Source organism: Fusarium subglutinans (assembly GCF_013396075.1).
Source record: "Fusarium subglutinans strain NRRL 66333 chromosome Unknown NRRL66333_c0000159, whole genome shotgun sequence".
Lineage (NCBI taxonomy): Eukaryota > Fungi > Ascomycota > Sordariomycetes > Hypocreales > Nectriaceae > Fusarium > Fusarium subglutinans.
The window spans coordinates 56,470-75,771 of NW_023502222.1; the positions used below are offsets into that span (position 1 = coordinate 56,470).

At 47.9% G+C, this 19,302-nt stretch overlaps 8 protein-coding genes across 8 annotated transcripts; 3 read left to right on the plus strand and 5 right to left on the minus strand.

Annotated features, from left to right (window-relative positions):
* Positions 1 to 536: 536 nt before the first annotated feature.
* On the plus strand, positions 537 to 1,976 carry FSUBG_9876 (Abhydrolase domain protein; the record flags this gene model as incomplete). The annotated part of the gene is made up of 6 exons (XM_036688435.1): positions 537 to 646; positions 702 to 775; positions 831 to 1,028; positions 1,079 to 1,086; positions 1,134 to 1,833; positions 1,888 to 1,976. The coding sequence occupies 6 exons, from the start codon at positions 537 to 539 to the stop codon at positions 1,974 to 1,976; spliced, it is 1,179 nt and encodes a 392-aa protein (XP_036534636.1).
* Positions 1,977 to 3,251: 1,275 nt separating this feature from the next.
* Positions 3,252 to 5,078, plus strand: FSUBG_9877 (glycylpeptide n-tetradecanoyltransferase; the record flags this gene model as incomplete). The annotated part of the gene is made up of 3 exons (XM_036688436.1): positions 3,252 to 3,970; positions 4,041 to 4,623; positions 4,677 to 5,078. 3 exons carry the CDS (start codon positions 3,252 to 3,254, stop codon positions 5,076 to 5,078), a joined length of 1,704 nt encoding a protein of 567 aa, XP_036534637.1.
* A 993-nt stretch (positions 5,079 to 6,071) lies between these two features.
* FSUBG_9878 (alpha beta hydrolase) lies at positions 6,072 to 7,294 on the plus strand (the record flags this gene model as incomplete). The annotated part of the gene is made up of 2 exons (XM_036688437.1): positions 6,072 to 6,284; positions 6,410 to 7,294. The coding sequence occupies 2 exons, from the start codon at positions 6,072 to 6,074 to the stop codon at positions 7,292 to 7,294; spliced, it is 1,098 nt and encodes a 365-aa protein (XP_036534638.1).
* Positions 7,295 to 7,847: 553 nt separating this feature from the next.
* FSUBG_9879 (oligosaccharyltransferase delta subunit (ribophorin II)) lies at positions 7,848 to 8,889 on the minus strand (the record flags this gene model as incomplete). The annotated part of the gene is made up of 4 exons (XM_036688438.1): positions 7,848 to 8,087; positions 8,137 to 8,424; positions 8,476 to 8,671; positions 8,765 to 8,889. The coding sequence occupies 4 exons, from the start codon at positions 8,887 to 8,889 to the stop codon at positions 7,848 to 7,850; spliced, it is 849 nt and encodes a 282-aa protein (XP_036534639.1).
* A 726-nt stretch (positions 8,890 to 9,615) lies between these two features.
* FSUBG_9880 (arylamine n-acetyltransferase) lies at positions 9,616 to 10,623 on the minus strand (the record flags this gene model as incomplete). The annotated part of the gene is made up of 2 exons (XM_036688440.1): positions 9,616 to 10,201; positions 10,253 to 10,623. 2 exons carry the CDS (start codon positions 10,621 to 10,623, stop codon positions 9,616 to 9,618), a joined length of 957 nt encoding a protein of 318 aa, XP_036534640.1.
* A 717-nt stretch (positions 10,624 to 11,340) lies between these two features.
* On the minus strand, positions 11,341 to 12,572 carry FSUBG_9881 (glutaminyl-peptide cyclotransferase; the record flags this gene model as incomplete). Its single annotated transcript, XM_036688441.1, has 2 exons — positions 11,341 to 11,878; positions 11,935 to 12,572. 2 exons carry the CDS (start codon positions 12,570 to 12,572, stop codon positions 11,341 to 11,343), a joined length of 1,176 nt encoding a protein of 391 aa, XP_036534641.1.
* A 1,680-nt stretch (positions 12,573 to 14,252) lies between these two features.
* Positions 14,253 to 15,871, minus strand: FSUBG_9882 (ethanolaminephosphotransferase (aminoalcoholphosphotransferase); the record flags this gene model as incomplete). Its single annotated transcript, XM_036688442.1, has 4 exons — positions 14,253 to 15,245; positions 15,305 to 15,430; positions 15,589 to 15,698; positions 15,793 to 15,871. The coding sequence occupies 4 exons, from the start codon at positions 15,869 to 15,871 to the stop codon at positions 14,253 to 14,255; spliced, it is 1,308 nt and encodes a 435-aa protein (XP_036534642.1).
* Positions 15,872 to 17,498: 1,627 nt separating this feature from the next.
* Positions 17,499 to 18,227, minus strand: FSUBG_9883 (cdp-alcohol phosphatidyltransferase; the record flags this gene model as incomplete). The annotated part of the gene is made up of 3 exons (XM_036688443.1): positions 17,499 to 17,921; positions 17,974 to 18,062; positions 18,122 to 18,227. The coding sequence occupies 3 exons, from the start codon at positions 18,225 to 18,227 to the stop codon at positions 17,499 to 17,501; spliced, it is 618 nt and encodes a 205-aa protein (XP_036534643.1).
* Between the last annotated feature and the right edge of the window lie 1,075 nt (positions 18,228 to 19,302).

Here is a 19,302-nt window from a genome sequence, read left to right on the forward strand (position 1 = left end):
GCTGGGGCTCAGCAGGGACATTACAGGCCCGGGCCTACTTGGAAGCGCCGTGAAAGTATCGGGGTCGACTATTAGGTAGCTTCTATCAATAAAAGTAGACGGTCGGGAAGATGACTCCTGTCGCATGTATCCTATTGGCCGATGATAGTGCATAAGCTTCTTTATCTACATCTTCCTTTAGCACTCACCATTACCTAGCCTCCACTGAGGTAAGGTGAGGTGTGGTCATTTCGCGGCTCTTTCTTCCCAGCAGATTAGGTGGGGCCACAGCCGCATCAGACGCGCCTCAGGTACATTGAATGCAGGCGTAGTCTTCCCCACGTGAGAAGTCCCGTAGATGATGATCGCTGGTGCTTAGCGCGGGCAAAGCAACGTCCTGTCTGGTTCGACCTCAGGCCTTCATAGGTTCTGCCTTGTAATTAGCAGGTGAGCGTATTATTCGCTCCGGCCAAGGTACCTAGGTAGCGTTTCATTTTCAGAATCTCTCATAGATCTCTTTTACTCTAATTTGTTCTTTGACCCACCATCGGAAAATCATGTCCCATCTTCATCCCGCCGTCAAGGCTGTGGTTATAGCCGTCGCAGCGCCACTGGGCCTCTATTGCGTTTTCTTGGGACTGGGAATGACACCGTTCTTCCAGAGACAGTATGTTTGGGTCGTGTATCATTGTGAAGTTAATCGGTTTTGACTCTCTAATCAGGTTTCTATATGCGCACAAGTTCAACACATTATTATGGAGTAATGTCAACCAACCAGAACGATGGGGTTTCGCTCGTATGTCTAAACCCTGAGATTTTGTATTTATAATACTCATATAATGCTCGTATAGGGAACCAGGTAACTCCGTTCTCACTAAAGACACCTGACGGTGAATCAATTTACGCCTGGCATATCCTTCCGCTCCCTCTATATCTAAAGAATGAGGCCAAGATAGAATCCCAAGAGCCGGGTTTCTCGGCAGACTTCACAAGGACCGAGTCATTTCGTTTACTAAAGGAGGATCCAGAATCCCGCTTGGTGTTATATTGTAAGTTGAATCTGGAGTTCTCGTCCCATTGATACTTACTCATATCTCAGTTCACGGTGTAAGTGGTGACCGCCATGTTCTAACCAATATCTACTGACCTTACAGAACGCTGGTCATATCGCGCAAGCTATTCGACCTCTCAGCTACCATTCCCTGACTGACACTTCCTCATATCATGTTATCGCCATCGACTACCGAGGATTTGGTCATTCTACGGGCACACCTTCAGAGACTGGAGTAATCCAAGATGCTGCGACACTCGTTGACTGGGCTACCAACGTGGCAGAGATTCCACCAAGTCGCATCGTCCTGCTCGGGCAAAGTTTAGGTACTGCTGTAGTCAGTGCCGTTGCTGAAAGGTATGCCCTTCAGGGCGTCGAATTTGCAGGCATTACCATAGTCGCTGGCTTCAGCGATCTTGCAAATCTCCTGTTGGGTTATCGAATCGTGGGTATCTTCCCTGTACTTGCCCCCTTCCGCATGTGGCCTTCTCTTGTGCGTTTCATCCATCGCTTCGTTGTCGATAAGTGGCATTCAGACAGGCGGCTCGCCAACGTAGTCCGCCATACGAAGACGAGACTCAGGCTTAATTTGATTCATGCGAAGAATGATAAAGACATTCCTTGGACGGAAGACAATAAGTTGTTCAGAGCCGCTGCCCAGGAGACTCTTGGGATTATGGATGACAAGGACTTCGAGGCTTGGAAAGCAGAGCGCACCATCCGCAAGGGCAAGGATGCATTTGTGACCACTTGGACTGCTGAACCCAACATGATTATCCGTCAAGAGCTTTTCCCATATGGGGGTAAGTTAATGTTTGTTCAGTCCTGTCGAGATTGAATGCTAATGAGTGACTCAGGCCACAACGACATCATGGGCTATGCGCCTGTTGCGCTGGCCATCATGAGGGCATTTGATCTTGATGGAACGACCTACAGTGATGAATAGACTGGTAGGGCACATCCATCAGGATAGCTGTACGGCATCTAATAAGTAGCATCTTCATATCTGGCCTATTGAGTTGCAATGCCAACTCATACATGATTTCTTAGTAATTACTCTGCATAGTTCGATAAGTGGCACGGAATGTACTTTGCTACTTTCTAGATCCTAACTTCGAAGTTTTCATATTTCCAAAGCATGTGTTCCTAGGGCTGTATACTACTCCTCTCCAACGTAGGGCACTTAAAGGCGTCGCATGTTCGTGTCGGCCCTAGAGTATAGCTTTCCATGGAAGGGATGTGAAACCATAAGGCCGTTAATAAATAGTCTTATAGGAGATACTTTCCGTCACTGAATTCGCATAATGATTTAATATTATAAATAGCCATCGTAGTAGAGAAGAGGTTATTGCCAATTCAGACTTTCCCTATTCTTCATCACTTGAGACAACTCCCCGTCAGATACTCATTGAACTCACTACTCATCAGATCTGCCACCGTCGCTTCCTTCAATTGTACCAGGATGGAGCTGATAAAGCAGCCATTGTTCCCAAAAGGCCCTGCCCTTCAGGGAGCAAGAAAACGTCGGACCTTTATATGGGGTGTCAAATAAACATACTAAAAGGTATCCTAAACCTATGCTAGGTTACCTAAGTCTTTTTTTTTTATAATACCTGCGCGAGTCGTAGTGATCACAAAATCCTTGGATCACCGAACTCAAAAAGTGTCCGTCAGCCTGGCAGACTCATACTCAAGGCAAAGAACGTCATTGATTGCTGCAAGTGAGATACAACTCAAGGCATCTTTCATTACACCATTTAGTAAAGTATCACACTTTGTGAATAGCGGGCTTTTGTTCATTGTCGGATAGTTCTCTGAACCATTTACTGGATTCTTGGATGCGTCCAATGTCGAGACCCCAGTTCCTCACGGGTATCCTTCCGTTCCTTTCCCTTTCTTTCAAGCTTATGAAAATTTATTCGTCTCTTTAGCTATTCTATCAGTATACTACTATAAACAATAGGGCCCCTTTAGCCAGCTAATATCACGGGGCGAGTATTAAGTTTGCAACTCGAGGCCACCTCCTGTGGTTGTTCTTGTATAGGTATATAGTACTTATTAAAGCCGTTTAACCCCACCTGACGTTAGCAGTGGAGGGCAGACACATGCTACCGCGAAATTACCCCACCAAAGAGCTCCTTCGATTTAACCCCCCACCCCACGTAACATTACCTACCTGTTAGCATCGACAACACCTACATCAAAACGTCCATCTCGAAATATGTCCGAGGAGTCCAAGCCAGTTGAGCCCGTCTTCGACGAGACGAACGCCGAGCTCAAGGGCAAGGCCATCGCTCACGCCGACGCCGAAGCTGAAGCCGACGACAACGATGCCGCCGAATCTGGATCCGAGGAGGAGCATGAGGAGCACGCTGCTGAAGGCTCCGGCGACAAGAAGAAGAAAAAGAAGAAGAAGTCGAAGCGAGCGAAGGTTAAGGAGGCCCTGACCGGCTCGAAATCCGCACCGACCGATTCCGATTTCCACAAGGCCCTCGATGGCCTCACTCCGCAGCAGATCAAGGAGTTCCTTGCCCTCAACCCAGCCCTCTCCCAAGAGGTGAATAAGGCCTCCAAGAGCGATGATCCTTCCGGCTCTCAGGCTGCCGACATGCTTAAGAAAATGTCACTACAAGATATCATGACTGGTCTTGCCGCTGGCGGAAAGAACGCCAAAGATATGGGATCGTATAAGTTCTGGCAGACGCAGCCTGTACCCAAGTTTGGAGAGGATGCGACTCTGAAGGAGGGTCCCTTACGTATTCAGAAGGTCGAGGAGGTCGACAAGGAGCCCGCCCCTCTAATTCCTGGCTTCGAGTGGGTTACGATGGATTTGACGAATGACGAGGAGATTAAAGAAGTTTACGAGCTGTTGAACAAGCACTACGTCGAGGACGATGAGGCTATGTTCCGCTTCAACTATTCTCCCTCTATTCTTCGATGGTAAGTTGTCAAACTGCTGGGCTAATACACGAGTTAGCTTTTCCAAACCACTTTCCGCTAACACGTGTAGGGCCATGATGCCTCCTGGCTGGAAGAAGGAATACCATGTTGGTGTCCGCGCAACCCAATCTCGTCTTCTCGTTGCTTTTATCTCGGCCATTCCCGTTCACCTCCGTGTCCGAGAAAACGTTGTTACCTGCTCTGAGGTCAACTTCCTTGCCATCCACAAGAAACTTCGAGGCAAGCGTCTTACACCAGTACTCATTAAGGAGATTACCAGGCGCAGCAACCTCAACGAGATCTGGCAAGGACTCTACACCGCTGGCGTCGTCCTGCCCAAGCCCGTCAGCACATGCAGATACTTCCATCGCGCTATTAATTGGCAAAAGCTTTACGAGTGTGGCTTCAGTCCTCTACCCGCAAACAGCAAACCTCAGTATCAGGTTCGCAAGTATGCGTTACCAGATGATACTAGCACCAAGGGTCTGCGGCCGCTGGAAGAGAATGACCTTGATGCTGTTATGGATTTGTATAAGCGATATAATGCGCGCTTTGACATGACGCCAGAGTTCAGTCGCGAGGAAGCTCATCACTGGTTTGTCCCCAAGGTTGGACCCAACGACCAGCAGGTAGTGTGGACATACGTTGTCGAGGTAAGTCACCGTGAGAACAAAGTTCGGAGAATGGGTACTGATAAACTACAAAGGACGAAAACAAGAAGATTACCGACTTCTTCTCTTTCTTCTGCATCGAGTCGACTGCCATTGGAAACGCTAAGCACAACGTTATCAAGGTTGCTTACATGTTTTACTACGGCACAGACGTCGCGCTACAGGACAAGTTCGACAAAGCTGCTCTCAAGAAGCGCCTTAACGAGCTTGTCCACGATGCCCTTATTCTCTCCAAGCGCCACAAGTTCGATGTGTTCAACGCATTGACGCTGATGGACAATGCGCTGTTCCTGGAGCAGCAGAAATTCGGAGCCGGTGATGGTCAACTTCATTATTACCTGTTCAACTATCGTGTTAACCCAATTGCTGGTGGTGTCGATCGTAAGAACCAGCTTGACGAAGAAAATCTGAGTGGTATCGGACTTGTGATGCCTTGAGGTGGATGTGGAAGAGTTATGGATTTACTACGCATAGGTATATAAGTGGACAATGAATGAACGACCAGACACCAGAGAGGAGTTCAATCTGAAAAGGAACAAAACAAGAAACAATAAAAAGACATTAAGAAATGGCTTAAAAAGAGTACAAGTCTTTGATTTTGGCGTATATCTAATCATGGATTAGCTGTCTGAGATTCATTGCATGTTAGAGTTGTTTCGTCAATTAGACATGGCTGAATGGTAGTGGCTTATGGGTATATTAAACTCTGCGATAATAGCTGACTTGGTCTATAACTCAGGGGGTTTGCTACCTCGTTCTCACTTCCATCGAAACTGGAATGTAACTAAGGGTACCATGTTCGGATTCTGCACGTGGCGTGCCTAGGCCCATGGCGATCAAGCAATTGTAGGTACTAAGGTAGACTAATGTAGCGCCGAGGCATCATGCAGCGATCCATGTCACCTTTACTCACTCACTCACACTCGCTCTCTCTCACCCTGGCAAGTTGCAAGTTGAGTTGTGACAAGATATTCCGAATACCACCTACTTCTACCTCTCCACAATTCTGAGCCTACCTTACCTAGTCTCCTACAACGCGGACAACTCTTTGCTTTTTTCTATATGTCAATTACCCTTAATTACTCTTCATTCGCTCAAATCTGTATCTTTCTTCCGTACTCACTTGACTACACTCTCCTACTCGCGTCCGTGAGTGACGTACGGGGTTTTTTTGACAACTGCAACTTGAGATACTACCCATCTACCTTATACTTAGGTATAAAATAACAGCACGAGACTCGGAAGGTACACAAACGTGTTTGCACAAGAAAGAGCCCCGACCAGGTTTATTATAACAGCAAACAAACGCCAAATATTGATTATGGCGTCTGACTTGTGAGTCCTCGACCAACAAAACAAACCCAATCCATCATCGTTCCAGTCTTTATCTTTCCATTGTGTCTTTTCTTGCTTCTTTTTTCTCGCTCCTCATGTGTGGATTCAAGGCTCACTTACACGCGATACGTCCTCGCAGACAACGCACGTTTCCCTCGGTTGAGGAGACGCTCAAGCACCCGGCCTACCCAGGCACACTCTGGGCCCTTGAACCTCACTCTCAGGGCAAGGTCTCTGTCGCTGAGGGTCGCGGTGGTCCAGTCGGCATTGCGTGGGAGATTCATGGTCAGGGACCCGTCAAGCTTGTGGTACGTTTCTTCCGTCAAAATTCCCTTAATCTCTCCGTCCGCGTGTTACTGTTTCGTACTGTCTGCATCATGTTTGCTTCAGATTTGGTCATGTTCTGAGAGGGAGCTTGACTGACCTTGTGTAGCTTATTATGGGGTTGGCAGGAGTCAAGACATCATGGCAGCGTCAAACAAAGTACTTCGGTCATGATCGAGCCGACAAGTACTCGGTTCTCATTATCGATAATCGTGGTATGGGCGGCAGCGACAAGCCCGTGGGTGTCTATTCTACCAGCGGCATGGCACTCGATGCCATCGAGGTCATCGACCATGTTGGCTGGAAGGCTGGGCGGGATATTAACCTCGTTGGTATCTCCATGGGTGGCATGATTGCACAAGAAGTTGCTATTCGTATTCCCAAGCGTCTGCAGTCGCTCACCCTCATCTGCACATCAGGCAAAGTCCAAAACACAAAGGGACTGTGGGAAACTGTCTCAGACACCATGGGTATGATCATCCCCAAGTCCATGGAGCGCAGTATTGTCGACACCGCTCTCCGGCTCTTCACACCCGAGTGGCTCGTCGCACCAGATGATGATATACTACCTGAGCTAGGCGTCACCGCACGATGCAGTCCACCACCGCCAGAGGGTGGTCCGACGTACGGCCTCTTTGAGACCAACTTTCAGCGTTTCCAGGCTCAGGAACTCACCAAGAAGACAAATCCCGAGCTGTACACCACCAAAATGCTCATGTGCCAACTTGCGGCGGCAGCTTTGCACAACAAGACGGATGACCAGCTACGGGAAATAGCAGACGGTGTCGGCTCTGAGCGCATCATGATTATTCATGGAAAGCGTGACAACATGATCAGCTTTCCAAATGGCGAACGGCTCATTAAAGTGCTGAACCCAGGCTCTGTACACATTGTGGACGATATGGGACACGCACCCATCATAGAGAAGACACAATGGTTCAACAGTGTCTTGGAGGAACAGCTGAGTATGTGGACCAAGCCGAAGGAGGAATAAGAGTGATGAGTGGCTGTTGTTTCCGAGCATATGAGTAAGCGATGGACACTGAATATTGCAATAAGCATGGAACATTGTAAGAGAACAAGCAGGACAGGCAGGAGAATAATGAATAAACACTGAAATTATTGACTGTCAGTTACACGGATGAAGTGTTCAAGGTCTATGTCTCAGTCCATGATTCACAAATCAGAGCACGGATTCGCTTGTTGGAGCGTAGCAATCATTGAAAAGTCACCAAATCCGACTCCATTTCCAGTGTCTATCATAATGTACATCCTTCTTGTATGCCTATGCTTTGGCATCATTTCAACTCTTGGGAAAATTTACCCGTCCTTAACCCTCTTGATTGATAGACTTTTGATGTCACAGAAATTCCCATCATGGAATATCCATAGTAAACATATTGGTACCCACATTCGGGCAATAACTGTCCTTTTAGTAAGATATCTATCTTCCCCTGTCTTTCTACCAACATCGACTTGCGATTATTGATTTCGAGCTTTAGCCCTTCTATCATGCCAAGCATTTACTTTCGGACATTGCAACCAGATTACCTCTCTCCAGCGAGACGTCGACTCTGGACTTCGCTCAAAGCCTTGGTTCCACTCAGAAGCGACACTACGCCAAGGATAATGACAATAGGCAAGGTCTTGAAGAGGTTCCACTGGGCGTAGTAGAGGAACAGAGTGCCCTCGATGCCGACAATGGAGCCAAAGAAGACAGCGTGGGAGATGGGTGCAGCTTTGAGGGCCTTGGGCAAATGGTTGACGTTGGCACCAAGGAAGAGCCACTACATGCTTGTTAGTCTGTGGGTGTATTATGGCAGAATTTACACGTACGCCGAGGAAGAGAGCAGGAACACTAGCCACGATAGCAAGCACAAAGACAAGAGTGACAACCACGGGAGGACTCGAGTCGCCGACCTTGAAGATATGGTCGATCTCGGCTCGGGGTCCATATCGAACGGGAGCCTCATATTGAGGTGAAGGAGCATTAGAGTCAAGTTGGACTTCAATATTGAAGACGGGGGAGATAAGAGGGTTTGATGAGCCGAAAGATCCCAGGACAAGGTTGGCCTTAATGGGTTCGTCGGAGAGGAGCAGCTGGATAGGGAGATCCTTTTGTGACTGTGATTGTTGTTAGTCGTGAAATTGATTCAAGTTTTATTGGTCGCGTACAATCTCGGCTTCGCCCTTTCCAGAGGCCTTCATCTTGAGAGGGAACGGAGCCTCGAGGCCAGTTGACTCGGTAAGGATAAGGAATGCCTGGTGAGGTCGCTTTGGCTCGCCAGCTTCGGTTGTGGTCAACGAGACCTTGATAGTATCTGTCTTGCCTAAGACGAGATGCTTCTTGGTGGGTTTCTGATCGCTAAATCTGTATCAATCGGACCAGTCAGCGGAAGTTCTCTCGTACTCAATCGTCCATGATAGCATCATCATGGCATCCTGAGAGGGACAGATAGCCTACTTGGCAGTAACACCCTGGCCTCTCTTGGAGCCGACAGTGACGGAGCCATCGGTGAAACTCCAAGACGAGGCAGCGCTAGCCACGCTCGCTAGAAAGAGAAGGGACGATGCGATTGAGAAGCGCATGGTTTTGACGTTATCGCAGGTCGATTCGGTCGGTTCTAGAGTAGAGGCTAAGTGGATGAGACAGGACAGCTAAAGATGGATGGTAGCTTGCATTACGTGGTGGCAGTGGAGAGCTTTGATTGGTCAAAGCTCTAACTTTGGTGGGGACTCGAATAGAGCTCCTGGCTTCAGGGTAGGTATATGCGATATCTAATAGTAAGGTAATCACAAATTACTTCTATAAACCTATACATTAATAGTTATTCCTATCTATTCTATATCCTTACAAGGTAATAAAACTTATGACATTAAGCAAATATATTAAAATTACTTAATTACACTAATAGTATACTAAGATATATTGTAATTATATAAGTATTTTTAATACTTTAAATAGTAAGCTTTCAAATATGGTAAACATGTAACATAATGCCTTGGACTTTATGTAATAAGATCATACTCTCGCATGATCAAAGAAAAGAAGGAGTTATTCTGATATTGAAATCCATTATCCATGTTGCCAAGGACCTCTCGGTCCGACTTGTGATCCTCAGGAAATATCACACTGCAGAAAAAGGGTTGCATCATGGCACTGGCATTGATCAATGAAAGCATAGGTGCTAACCACAACCGAACGAAACTAACATACTGTTTTATTTTCTCGATTCAACCTTGTATCATTTCTCGAAAGTTGAGTATAATTTCTATTATAAGCTTGTAAATCAATGACTCGTGGTATATCATCCTCTACTGGCTCTTAATTTCAGTCTGGAAACCCTTGATAGCATCCCTCTCTTCCGTCGTCAAATCAATATCAAAATACTTCTTCAACGCCTCCACTCTCTCGTCCTCCGTCTTCAACTCTTTCAGAACCTTTGTCTTACCTCCAGGGTTCTCTTTAACCACTTCATTAATCAGCATTCGTTTCCCGTAAATCTCCTCACCCATTGGTGACGTTTTGCTCTCTCTTAGCAGGAACTTGACAATCAGAACCGTCGATGTCTGGAAGCTGCGTGGACTTGTGCCCGTGTAGCAGTTGGCGACCTCGAAATCGGCTGGCAGCCATTCAACTGAGTGACTGAAAGCATAGAAGCTGGTCCAAGATTGGTCGGGGGAGTTGCGGCATTGGTAGATCCAGAGACGGCGGCCGGACGTGAGCTCTGTCTGGCCGGGAATGAAGTCCTTGATAAGACGTGCGTTTTGTGTGCCCATATTGTGCCACTCAGCGCCCTCGACCAAGGGCATGGGCTGTGTTGGGCCGTCGCCGCCAAATGAAGCATCCATAACCCAGCGAGAATTGTCAGGCAGAGTTACAATGTTGACAATGTGAACCCTGTAAGAGGTCAGTGGATGATACCGATAACAGCATTACATTTCATCTTACCAACCGAGATAATTTCCAAACGGAATTCCGTCCTTTCGTAGACGGACTCGGACGCCAACGGGATATACTTGGAAACCAAGAGCTCGCAGCATGTAGCAGAAAAAGAGGTTGCTCTCCATGCAGTAACCTCCTCTTCCGCGCCCATCCCCCACGATCTTTTGGTACAGAGCTTGAGGCTCAAGAGTGATGTTGCGATGCGACGAGTAGTGCAGCGTCAAGTTATCATACGGGACCGTTGCGATCATGTGCTGATGTAGCACTTTGAGAAAGGCATGGTCCAGAATAGGGTCATTGCCCACATAGAATTCTTGAGGGATTTGAAGATGTTTGAGAAACCCAGCGACTTGGGCTTCAGAATATATGGCTGACATGGTGAGGTGTAAGACGAGTGTAGTTTACAGCAGCTACTGAAGAATGGCGCCCATGAAAGACAAGCAAGGAGCAGGTATTACTTAAATAGAAGACCTCCACTGCTAGGTAGCAGACCTATAAATGAGTCAAGAGGGCGCCAGAAAAACCGACGTCAGCTTGAACTACAAACATGATCGATACCCTTACCTTACCTTACTCGTATGTCGCGCAAAACCAAAACCAAAACTGCCAATAGCCCGCTGGAAGCTGGCCGTAACGTATCACGAACCACGATTATCTCTCCAGACTCCATAAAAACTGTCCGGGGCTTAAACTTGGAGACGCCCTCCTTTCACAGTCGCCGTCAGGGTCCCAGATAGAGTCGGCCAATCAGGAAAATTTGGCGTCTACTTCGGGAGTTATTGCTAGTCTGATGTTGGTGCAAATCCACAATAAATGCCTCTCCTTCTCGGTCCGTCTCACATGGTACCCACGGGAAATATGAGCGTTTTCAGGGTTCCTTGGTACGGGCAGAAAGATCATGAAGACTTTAATGAGCAAGACGAGTAGTAGATTCAGACGTTTGCTAGTCAACCAAAGATTCCTTTCCTCCATGTTTGCAAAATGGACTGTTCATTACATGACTCTTTTCATGACATCGCACCTATAACGCCAAGCCCAAAATAACCCACCAACATTTCTCTAATAAATGATGCAGATATGTACGTTCATGTCGTCTAGAGCTCCGTCCTCCGGCTCGACGTAGTTGTCGCAGCCGCGCCATTCCTCTTCGCTTTAGTTCCCGCCAACTTGGGCATGAAGTCCTGGATACGCATCCAGTCCACCACGAACGCAGTGGTGATCCTCGCCCAGTCACGCACGGTTGGAAGATCGAGGTGCTCACCATCGTCTGTGATCTCGTGCCACACATCGGGGAATGGCGATGGAATGATATGCAAGATGTCGACGCCGCGTTGCATGAAAGGTCGGTGATCATCGTCAATATAGCTGCGAGTGAATCGATTGGCGGTTTTGTTGCCATCTGGGAGGAAAGGGAACCTGGGCTTGGTCTCGAGGACATTGAGCTGTCGCATGCGCTTCTCGAGACCTGCCATGGCTCGGTATGCCCAGTGGGTTGTAAGGAAGTAAGAGGGAATAGTAGGGTCCGCAGATCCTAAAAGATCGAGAAGAACAAATAGACTAATAGAATCTAATGGAGTCCTGTAAGTTGCAGTAGATCCATGGAACTGATACTCCCATTCCTCAGCAAGTGATCTTGACAACAAGTTAGTCAATCCTTTGGTTCGTAGTTAATTGCATATTGAACATACCTGGCTCCATAAAGCGAGTCCTCCTCCGTCCAATGCTTGAATGCCTCTTCGCCATCTAGAAAGATAATCTGGATTCCCTGGGTCTCCTCAAGCCCATCATCTGCAGATCCATCCTTCTGCATCTTGGCCCATTTTGCAGTGAGCGCATCCTCAATGCTCCTCGCGACATGCATCAACATGGCACATGGCGCTGCGCTGTCGATTGCGCCAATGAATCCTTCAGGCTCATATTTGCTATCGTAATGCGCGACCAGCGTAAGTCGACTAACGTCTCCGTTCTGTGCCCAAGGAGGGTCTCTTCGAAAGATGAGGTTGGAGAATGGGATTTGCTTGTTTCCGTGTACAGGTGTCTTTGAAGTGGAATTCTGCATTTCGAGTTTCCATTCGGGAAGAGTTTCCTTGAAGAACTCGACAAAGTGTTTCTGGGCACGGCGTTGACCCTCGGTGCCAGGCACACGAGGAATCAGGATAGGAGCAAGAAGCTTGCCATCCTTGATATCAAAGTCGTCGCCGGGCGAAGGAATGTTCTCGAGAGTTTCATCTGAAAGTGTCATGGACTCGGCGACCGTCGATAGGAGCAGGCAGACAAAGACGAGAAGCTTTGCAAGGAATGACAATTGCGATAGCGGTCGAGGCATTGTCGAAGATTCAGCCATGGATGGGAAGACACCAATAAATACTACTCTAAACCAACAAGAAGCGGGTTTTGGTTCGGGTTATCGTGGGGCGCAAAACTAGCTCATTCCGTCTGGAGGATCAGAATAATCGTATGATAATGCGCAAAAGTTCAGCTGTGGTAGTGAGCGTGGACGTTGCGAACAAAGACAGAGCAGAATCAAACAAACAGATGCTTCGTGTCAGGAGTTAAACCTCTCTCGCCAGCCCATCCATGCAAGGGAGGAGGATACCTAAGGCCAGGTACGACAAGAAGGATGTGGGGAGGAAAATAGTAGGTACTTCACCCAGGCCCAGCACCACAGGCGAATCTTTGTACCTGGACACAACACTCCGGCCACAACCCCATATGCGTGTGGCAATATGTAGAGGTCAAAGCTTACATTATTCTCCGTTAATTCTTTGGTTTTTCTCTACAACAATACTAAGCCTCAATCTATTGTGTGTTATGTGTTCTATGAATGGATCTGGACTTTCATGTTAGCCCTTCACCAGCTATGAACGATAGTAGCCCGAAGCTCCCTGTTAGCTCTCGGCGGAAGAAGCCTTTCTAACGTGCACAACAGGCGCGGGGGAGGACCCTTTAAACTACCTATGGTTAAACAGCCAGGGGATGGTCAAGCCCCATTGGTTCACGGTTATAAAAGGCGTGTGGGTGCATTTGAGATGGATAAATCACACTGGACGCATTTATCAAGTTGGACACGTATAACTTTCACTGGCCTATATAGAGCCAGCTATACTGTGGTCATTATGTCCATTCTCTCAATCATGCCGAGCTGCGGTATCCTGAATACCTAAGCAATGCAAAAGATATCATTGATCATGCCTAAGCCTGGCGTGCAAGTCAGTGGTAGTAAAGGCTAGAGCACATTCCAGAGAGACTGAAATTCGACACAATGCTATTGATACTAAGACCACCTTAAGAAAAGGTGTGGAGTTGTATTATCTGATCATGCATCTTGAACTAATGGGCGTTTTGCTTTACTTTAAATAGGCATTATTGGGAGCTAGCTTGGAAACCTTCTCCCCCAAAGACTTCCGTTGAATAATCTCATGATACGAGAAACTAACGAACTGGCAAGCAAGATTTCACCACAACTCTTTACCCGAGGTTCCTGCAGACATCCATCATCTGAAGCTAACGCAGGCTACGTCATCCCGTTAACCCCACGTTTCTAAAATGTTGAGAAGACCCTCATAAGCAACAGAGACAAGACAAAAGTAAAGGTATCATGAGATTAGCATGGGCGGCGATGGGCAATACATCTGAAATATTGAAGCTTCGTATTGATTTGGCTTGCGCCTTATGCGTCAAAGCCGGGGCCTATCCAAAAGGCAGTCTCTAACACCATCGTCTACACATTTATATCTATTACAATGAATACACCCCAATGGTTGTTGACGTGATACAAGACCCCTAAGTATCCTAGCGTCATAAAGAATGCGAGAAACCCGCAAGTAAACACCAAACGCCCTCGTCATGCTTTGATTCTTCGACTTGTGCTGCGACACCAGTATTTTTTGTCCCATGATCTCTCTCCAAAATGCTGCGCCTCTCTGGGTGGATTATTTTATATGCCATTTCGATCTATCAGGGCTTGACAGAACAAAACTGCTCGGCCAAAACGGCTAGTTCCGGCTTAGTGTAGCTTGTTGGCAGCTTGTGCCGCCTTGTTGGCGATCTGCTTCTCCTTGGGGATAGTGAGGGCATTGATACCGAGGTAGTTGCAGATGCTGGTAACAACGAGCCAGGCCCAGCGGAAATAGACAATCGTGGAAAAGAGAAGGTAGGCCCACAAGTAGAAAAGCTCGAACTGGGCGCTGACCTGAGGGAGTCCAAATCGAGGCATGTTTCCGAGGAACGCACCACCAACAAGAGGGTATAGCATAACGGTCCACCAAGGGAAAGGTTGGCGAGTCAAATGGGCAAGAATAATCTTAGTGGTCAAGCGGCCAAAGACGAATGACATGATGAAGCAGAAAAGCATCAGGTGGTTCTCCTTCATGATGGTACTGTAAGGAGAGAAGACCCAAGCGGCGATCGAAAAAGTGAAGACGGCCATAGGAATCCACTCAAGGAAGACGGGAAGAATGGGCTCTCCTCTGGACTTGCGAGCCTTAGCAACGTTGAGCACACAGAAGGGAATCTGTGTAAAGACGAGGGAGCCAATGATAAGGCCAATCCAGATATCTCGGAAAGTGGTCTCGCCAAGGAGCTCAGCAAGACCAGGAAGAGTGTCCTTGATGCCATTAGCCAAAGGAATGGTCCAGATGCCGGGTCCCCAAATGCCAGACATGATCATAATTGCACAGGCAATAAGGATGCCTTCTGTAGGACCGTTGATAACGCCGAGGTAGAGAGTATGCGTGTGGTATGTTTCCCAGGTCGAGAAAAACATGGGCAGGCATGGACATAGAGCGGTGATGATGCCAGCTGGAGAGGTACCAAGACCCATAGCAGCAGTTTCGAGAAGGCTGGCGAGTGTGCAGTTCAAAGAGTCGATACCGTGATCGAAAAGTTCGCCCAGGCCGCTTGAGGTTCCAGTTCGTCGAGCTTGCTTTCCGTCGAGGTTATCCATCGTTTGGTACATGAAGAGGCCAAAGGCAAAGCTGAAGTAAAGCCATGAAGGAGCCTACAATAACACTTGCGATTAGTACTTCACTCCAGAGACATGGAAGGTCTCCCACATACCGGTCCAACGAGATCAGGCATCCAGATTGCACAGAAAGCGACATTTATCAGGATGAAGCAGAAACCCAAAAGGGTCACCATGTTGGGAGCAATCCATAGTGGTAGGAGGTTAACAGAGGCATTCCACTACATGACGACAAAGACGCGTTAGCTATCACGAGCTCCAAAAAAAACTTGGCAGGCGAGTGTCGGCGAGCTCTTCCAGATGGTAATTGTTGAGATAAAATGGTAAAGCAGATTTGAGATACGCGCATAAGGGAGCTGAAGGTAGAGGCAATACATACAAAAGGACCAAGAACGTATTTCGAGACTGGCGACAGGTCGACGCTTGAGTACTTGTATGACTTGAAGTGTACCAGTGCGTCATCAGAGATGCACTCAGCAACATTCTTTTCTGCAGGGCCCCGATGTTAGTGGTCAACGGTCTCTTATTGCAGTACCCATGGAACCCAGGCGTTCAAAGAGCTTCCTTTTGTTCCTAGACTTACTCGTATTAGGAGCCATATTCGTACCGTCCGGGTCAGTGGCCGTTGGGTTGTAAAGCGGAAGTGTCTCGCTTGCAGTCATGGTGGAAGAGAGGGGCCGGAGGAGGAGGGGCAAAAATGGGGGAGTCTCTTAAATCAAGGGGAAGGCAAAAAAAATTAAAGACGTCGATAAAAACACCTAAACAATCGGACCTGCAGCGACGGCGGGCACGCGCAATAGTGACTTGCAGCAGGACAGGGTAATAAGGTAGATCCGCCAAAAGCCCTGCAAATGGATGATTGACCCTCGGCTCTCTTCCAAGGCGGTATTATCCTAACAGAGACAGGCGGCGCGGCACGTGGGCGGGAAGACACAGATAATCGAAGAACAAGCGTGACAGGTTTTCTCTTATCGACAACGGTAGATGAATCGGATTTCAAGCCAAGGTTATATGTGGCGGACCTGATTTGCGAAGACGACCGGGAGGGCTGAGACAGAGTAAAGCAGGCAAGAATAGCGGTGAAGAGTCAGATAAAGAATTAAATATGTTGATGAACAGTTACCGCCAAGGAGTGTTTTTTTGCAGATGAAGAAAAGAAGGGATTGAAAGGGTTTAAGGGGGCAGGTTTTGACAGCTCAAGGCTAGTTAGGACTCGAAATTGGAATTCAACCTCCAACTCGTACTGGTGTCGTCGTACGTCGAGCCCCTGGATCGTAAACCCCAAAGCCCCTGCTAACACCAGCGATCCGATCCACTAGAGGTATCCGCTTACAGGGGAAACACGCATCTAAAATTGGGTAAGGTAATTAGCGGCTCGTTCATTTGAAGGCTCCAATCATCAATTTGACAGCTAACGAAACAGGTCGACTTTGACGGCCCCTTTCTTGTGAGACTCGAGAACAATAGTAAGTTCCTTGAGCATCCCTAGGTAGTACTCTCACTTGCACATTGACCTCAGCAGGCTCAGCCCTGCCAAAAGGGTGCACCAGCCCTGCCTGCTCACGAGGAGGAGCTCGCATAGACACCCCATCATGAGATTGTTTCGACGTTATTTGATCCGTCTTAGCCGTTGGTGCCGAGGCGAGGGATGAACTAACGCTATGGATCAACGGCGCATGGATAGAATGATTTTCACATGCCCTTCTAGGCTCGTGAGCGCGTGAGCACCAACAAAAAGAATACGAGCTTCTCATTCAACTGCAATTGGCTGGAATGGATGCTAGTTGGAGAACAAAACTTACATCACGGTAGTTTGGTTGATCCGATAGCCCGGTACACGTCTAAGGGTCTTCTTGGAAATGCGGAATGTGGAGTGAAGATCGACTGACGCTGACTGTGTTCTCCTCCAATTCTCGGAATCCTCGAACCGACAACGACATGTCTCGATAGGCCACTGCTTGTTTCATGCATCATGATATCACACTCGCTTCAAATCTGTTGTGAAAGGCTCATGGTGGTTCGACTGCTTGATTGCAGTCAACGACGTGTATTTCGTCCTGCTCTACCACCTATTCACACCCATCTCTTCGTCCCTTCGACATTGACGATATTAATGATGTAGGAGGGCAACCCCTCAAGTTGAATCATAAAAAAGAATATCCCACCATAAAAGACAACCAAACACCTAGACGTCCAAGGCTTCAAAGGAATGTAGGAGCAACAAACACAAGAGAACAGAAGCAATGCAGTAACCTCTTTGGCAGCAAACCGCCAAGCATCACCAGAAACTCAGAGCATGGCGAACCCAGCGAAGATGGTGCTCAGGACAATAGTCAGGCCCCATGTGCGCCCAGCCTCAATGACGGCGGCGCCGTTGGTCTTTGTTGTTGTTGAGCTGTCTGAGTCGGAGTCATCATCATCGTCGCCTCCTGGGGTGCCAGTGTAGACAACATTGGGATCGTCAGTAGCGCTGGCTGTCGCTTTGACGGCAGCTGTGTCGGTAGCTGTGGAAGTGGTGTTGTACTTCTTGGGGTTGCTGGCACCGCATGGGTGGTTCTGGCGGCAGTCAGAAGCACAAGAGGCACTTCCATTGCAGTCCTCGACACACTGGTTACCCCATTCCTGGCAGACATAGAATGGCAGGGTCAGGGAATATTCAGACACGTTAGGTTGCTTGCCGTCGCCGCAGATGCAGCCGTATGTAAGGGTTTTCTGGACGAAAGAAATTAATAGTTGTAAACGAAGCCCGGATAACGAAACTTACAGGATCACACTCATTAACCTTGGTGTCTCCCTTGCTAGTCTGCCCGCAAATCATTGGGCAGGTTTCTATTTCGTTCTGGCACCAAACACCTGGTTCTGCATTAGTCCCTGCACCTTAAAGAGAAACCAGCGATAGATGGTTTACTCACGGCGTTGAGACAGGGGAACACTCTCGGGGTCAATGACATAGTCGGCATTGACAACGGCAATGGCTGAGGCAGCAACGGCCAAAACGGTTGTTCGGAGAGAAGGCATTATTGTGACGTATTTGTGTCTTGTATGAGAGCTAGTTGTGCTGGATACGATGAAGTTATGTATGCGAAGTCCAAAAAAGTTCGTAAACGGTGAAGATTGACGAAAGGTATGGATTTTCTTTGGCCGGGAGTCAGCGGTTTTATTCACTTGTATTTCATTGGAAGTCTCTCTCTTTCCTATAACGAGGAGATTGCTTGTGCTCTGCGGGAAGGAGAGGTATGGAGGAAGCTATCACTAAGACAACCGGGGCAATACCAGTCGACTCGGACGATGTTTGACTTACAGATTAAGAACGAGGTATGTGAGTGACGACCAACAATTTAAAAAAAGCGAGCAAAACAAGAAATAAAAGATGAAGATGGCGCGTTAACGACTGTTGAGAATCAAGACCAGGTCTGATATAGCGAGTGTATCAAAAGCAGGTGGTGACAGAAGAGGACGATGAAGAAAAGGTCGAGGAGGTCCGAGACATTTCAACGACAGACAACCCCCGGCTATATGTATATGGATGCATGGATGATGGATGGATACCTCTCTACGGATACCTAAGCTTAAGTCCAGATACCTACCGCCGGGCTACAGCGTCAAAAGAAATGATCCGTAGCAAAAGCTGAGGCGAGACCCGAGCCTGGGCGATATCATGACCACAGACGGTGGGCAAAGTAGCACCAGTAGCACCAATTTTCGTAGAGCGAACAGGGGACTTTAGGAGCAGCCCAGCGGTATTGGGCTTAGCTCTAACATTTCCCAGCAGCAATGAGACTTTATCTGCTCCATATCATCCACCACTCGGCGCATTTTGTGCCCAGGAGGTCCCGGAATACTTGGAGGCTAGCCCAGATAGACTCAACTAGTGCGGTCCGCCGCTCAAGCTTGGGCTTTTTAGGGCGGTCTGGGGAGGCTCACCATGACCGCCGTAATCTCCAAGGCCCTTGGTTTTAAGAGCCGTGATTAAAAGGAGTCAATAGTATCATCGATAATGTTCTTGTTACAGCAGCCCGGTCTGTGATCTTCAGAAGATCCCAATGGAGATCTTTCTAGTTGACTCAACGCTACAGTACTCTTGTCAGATGTT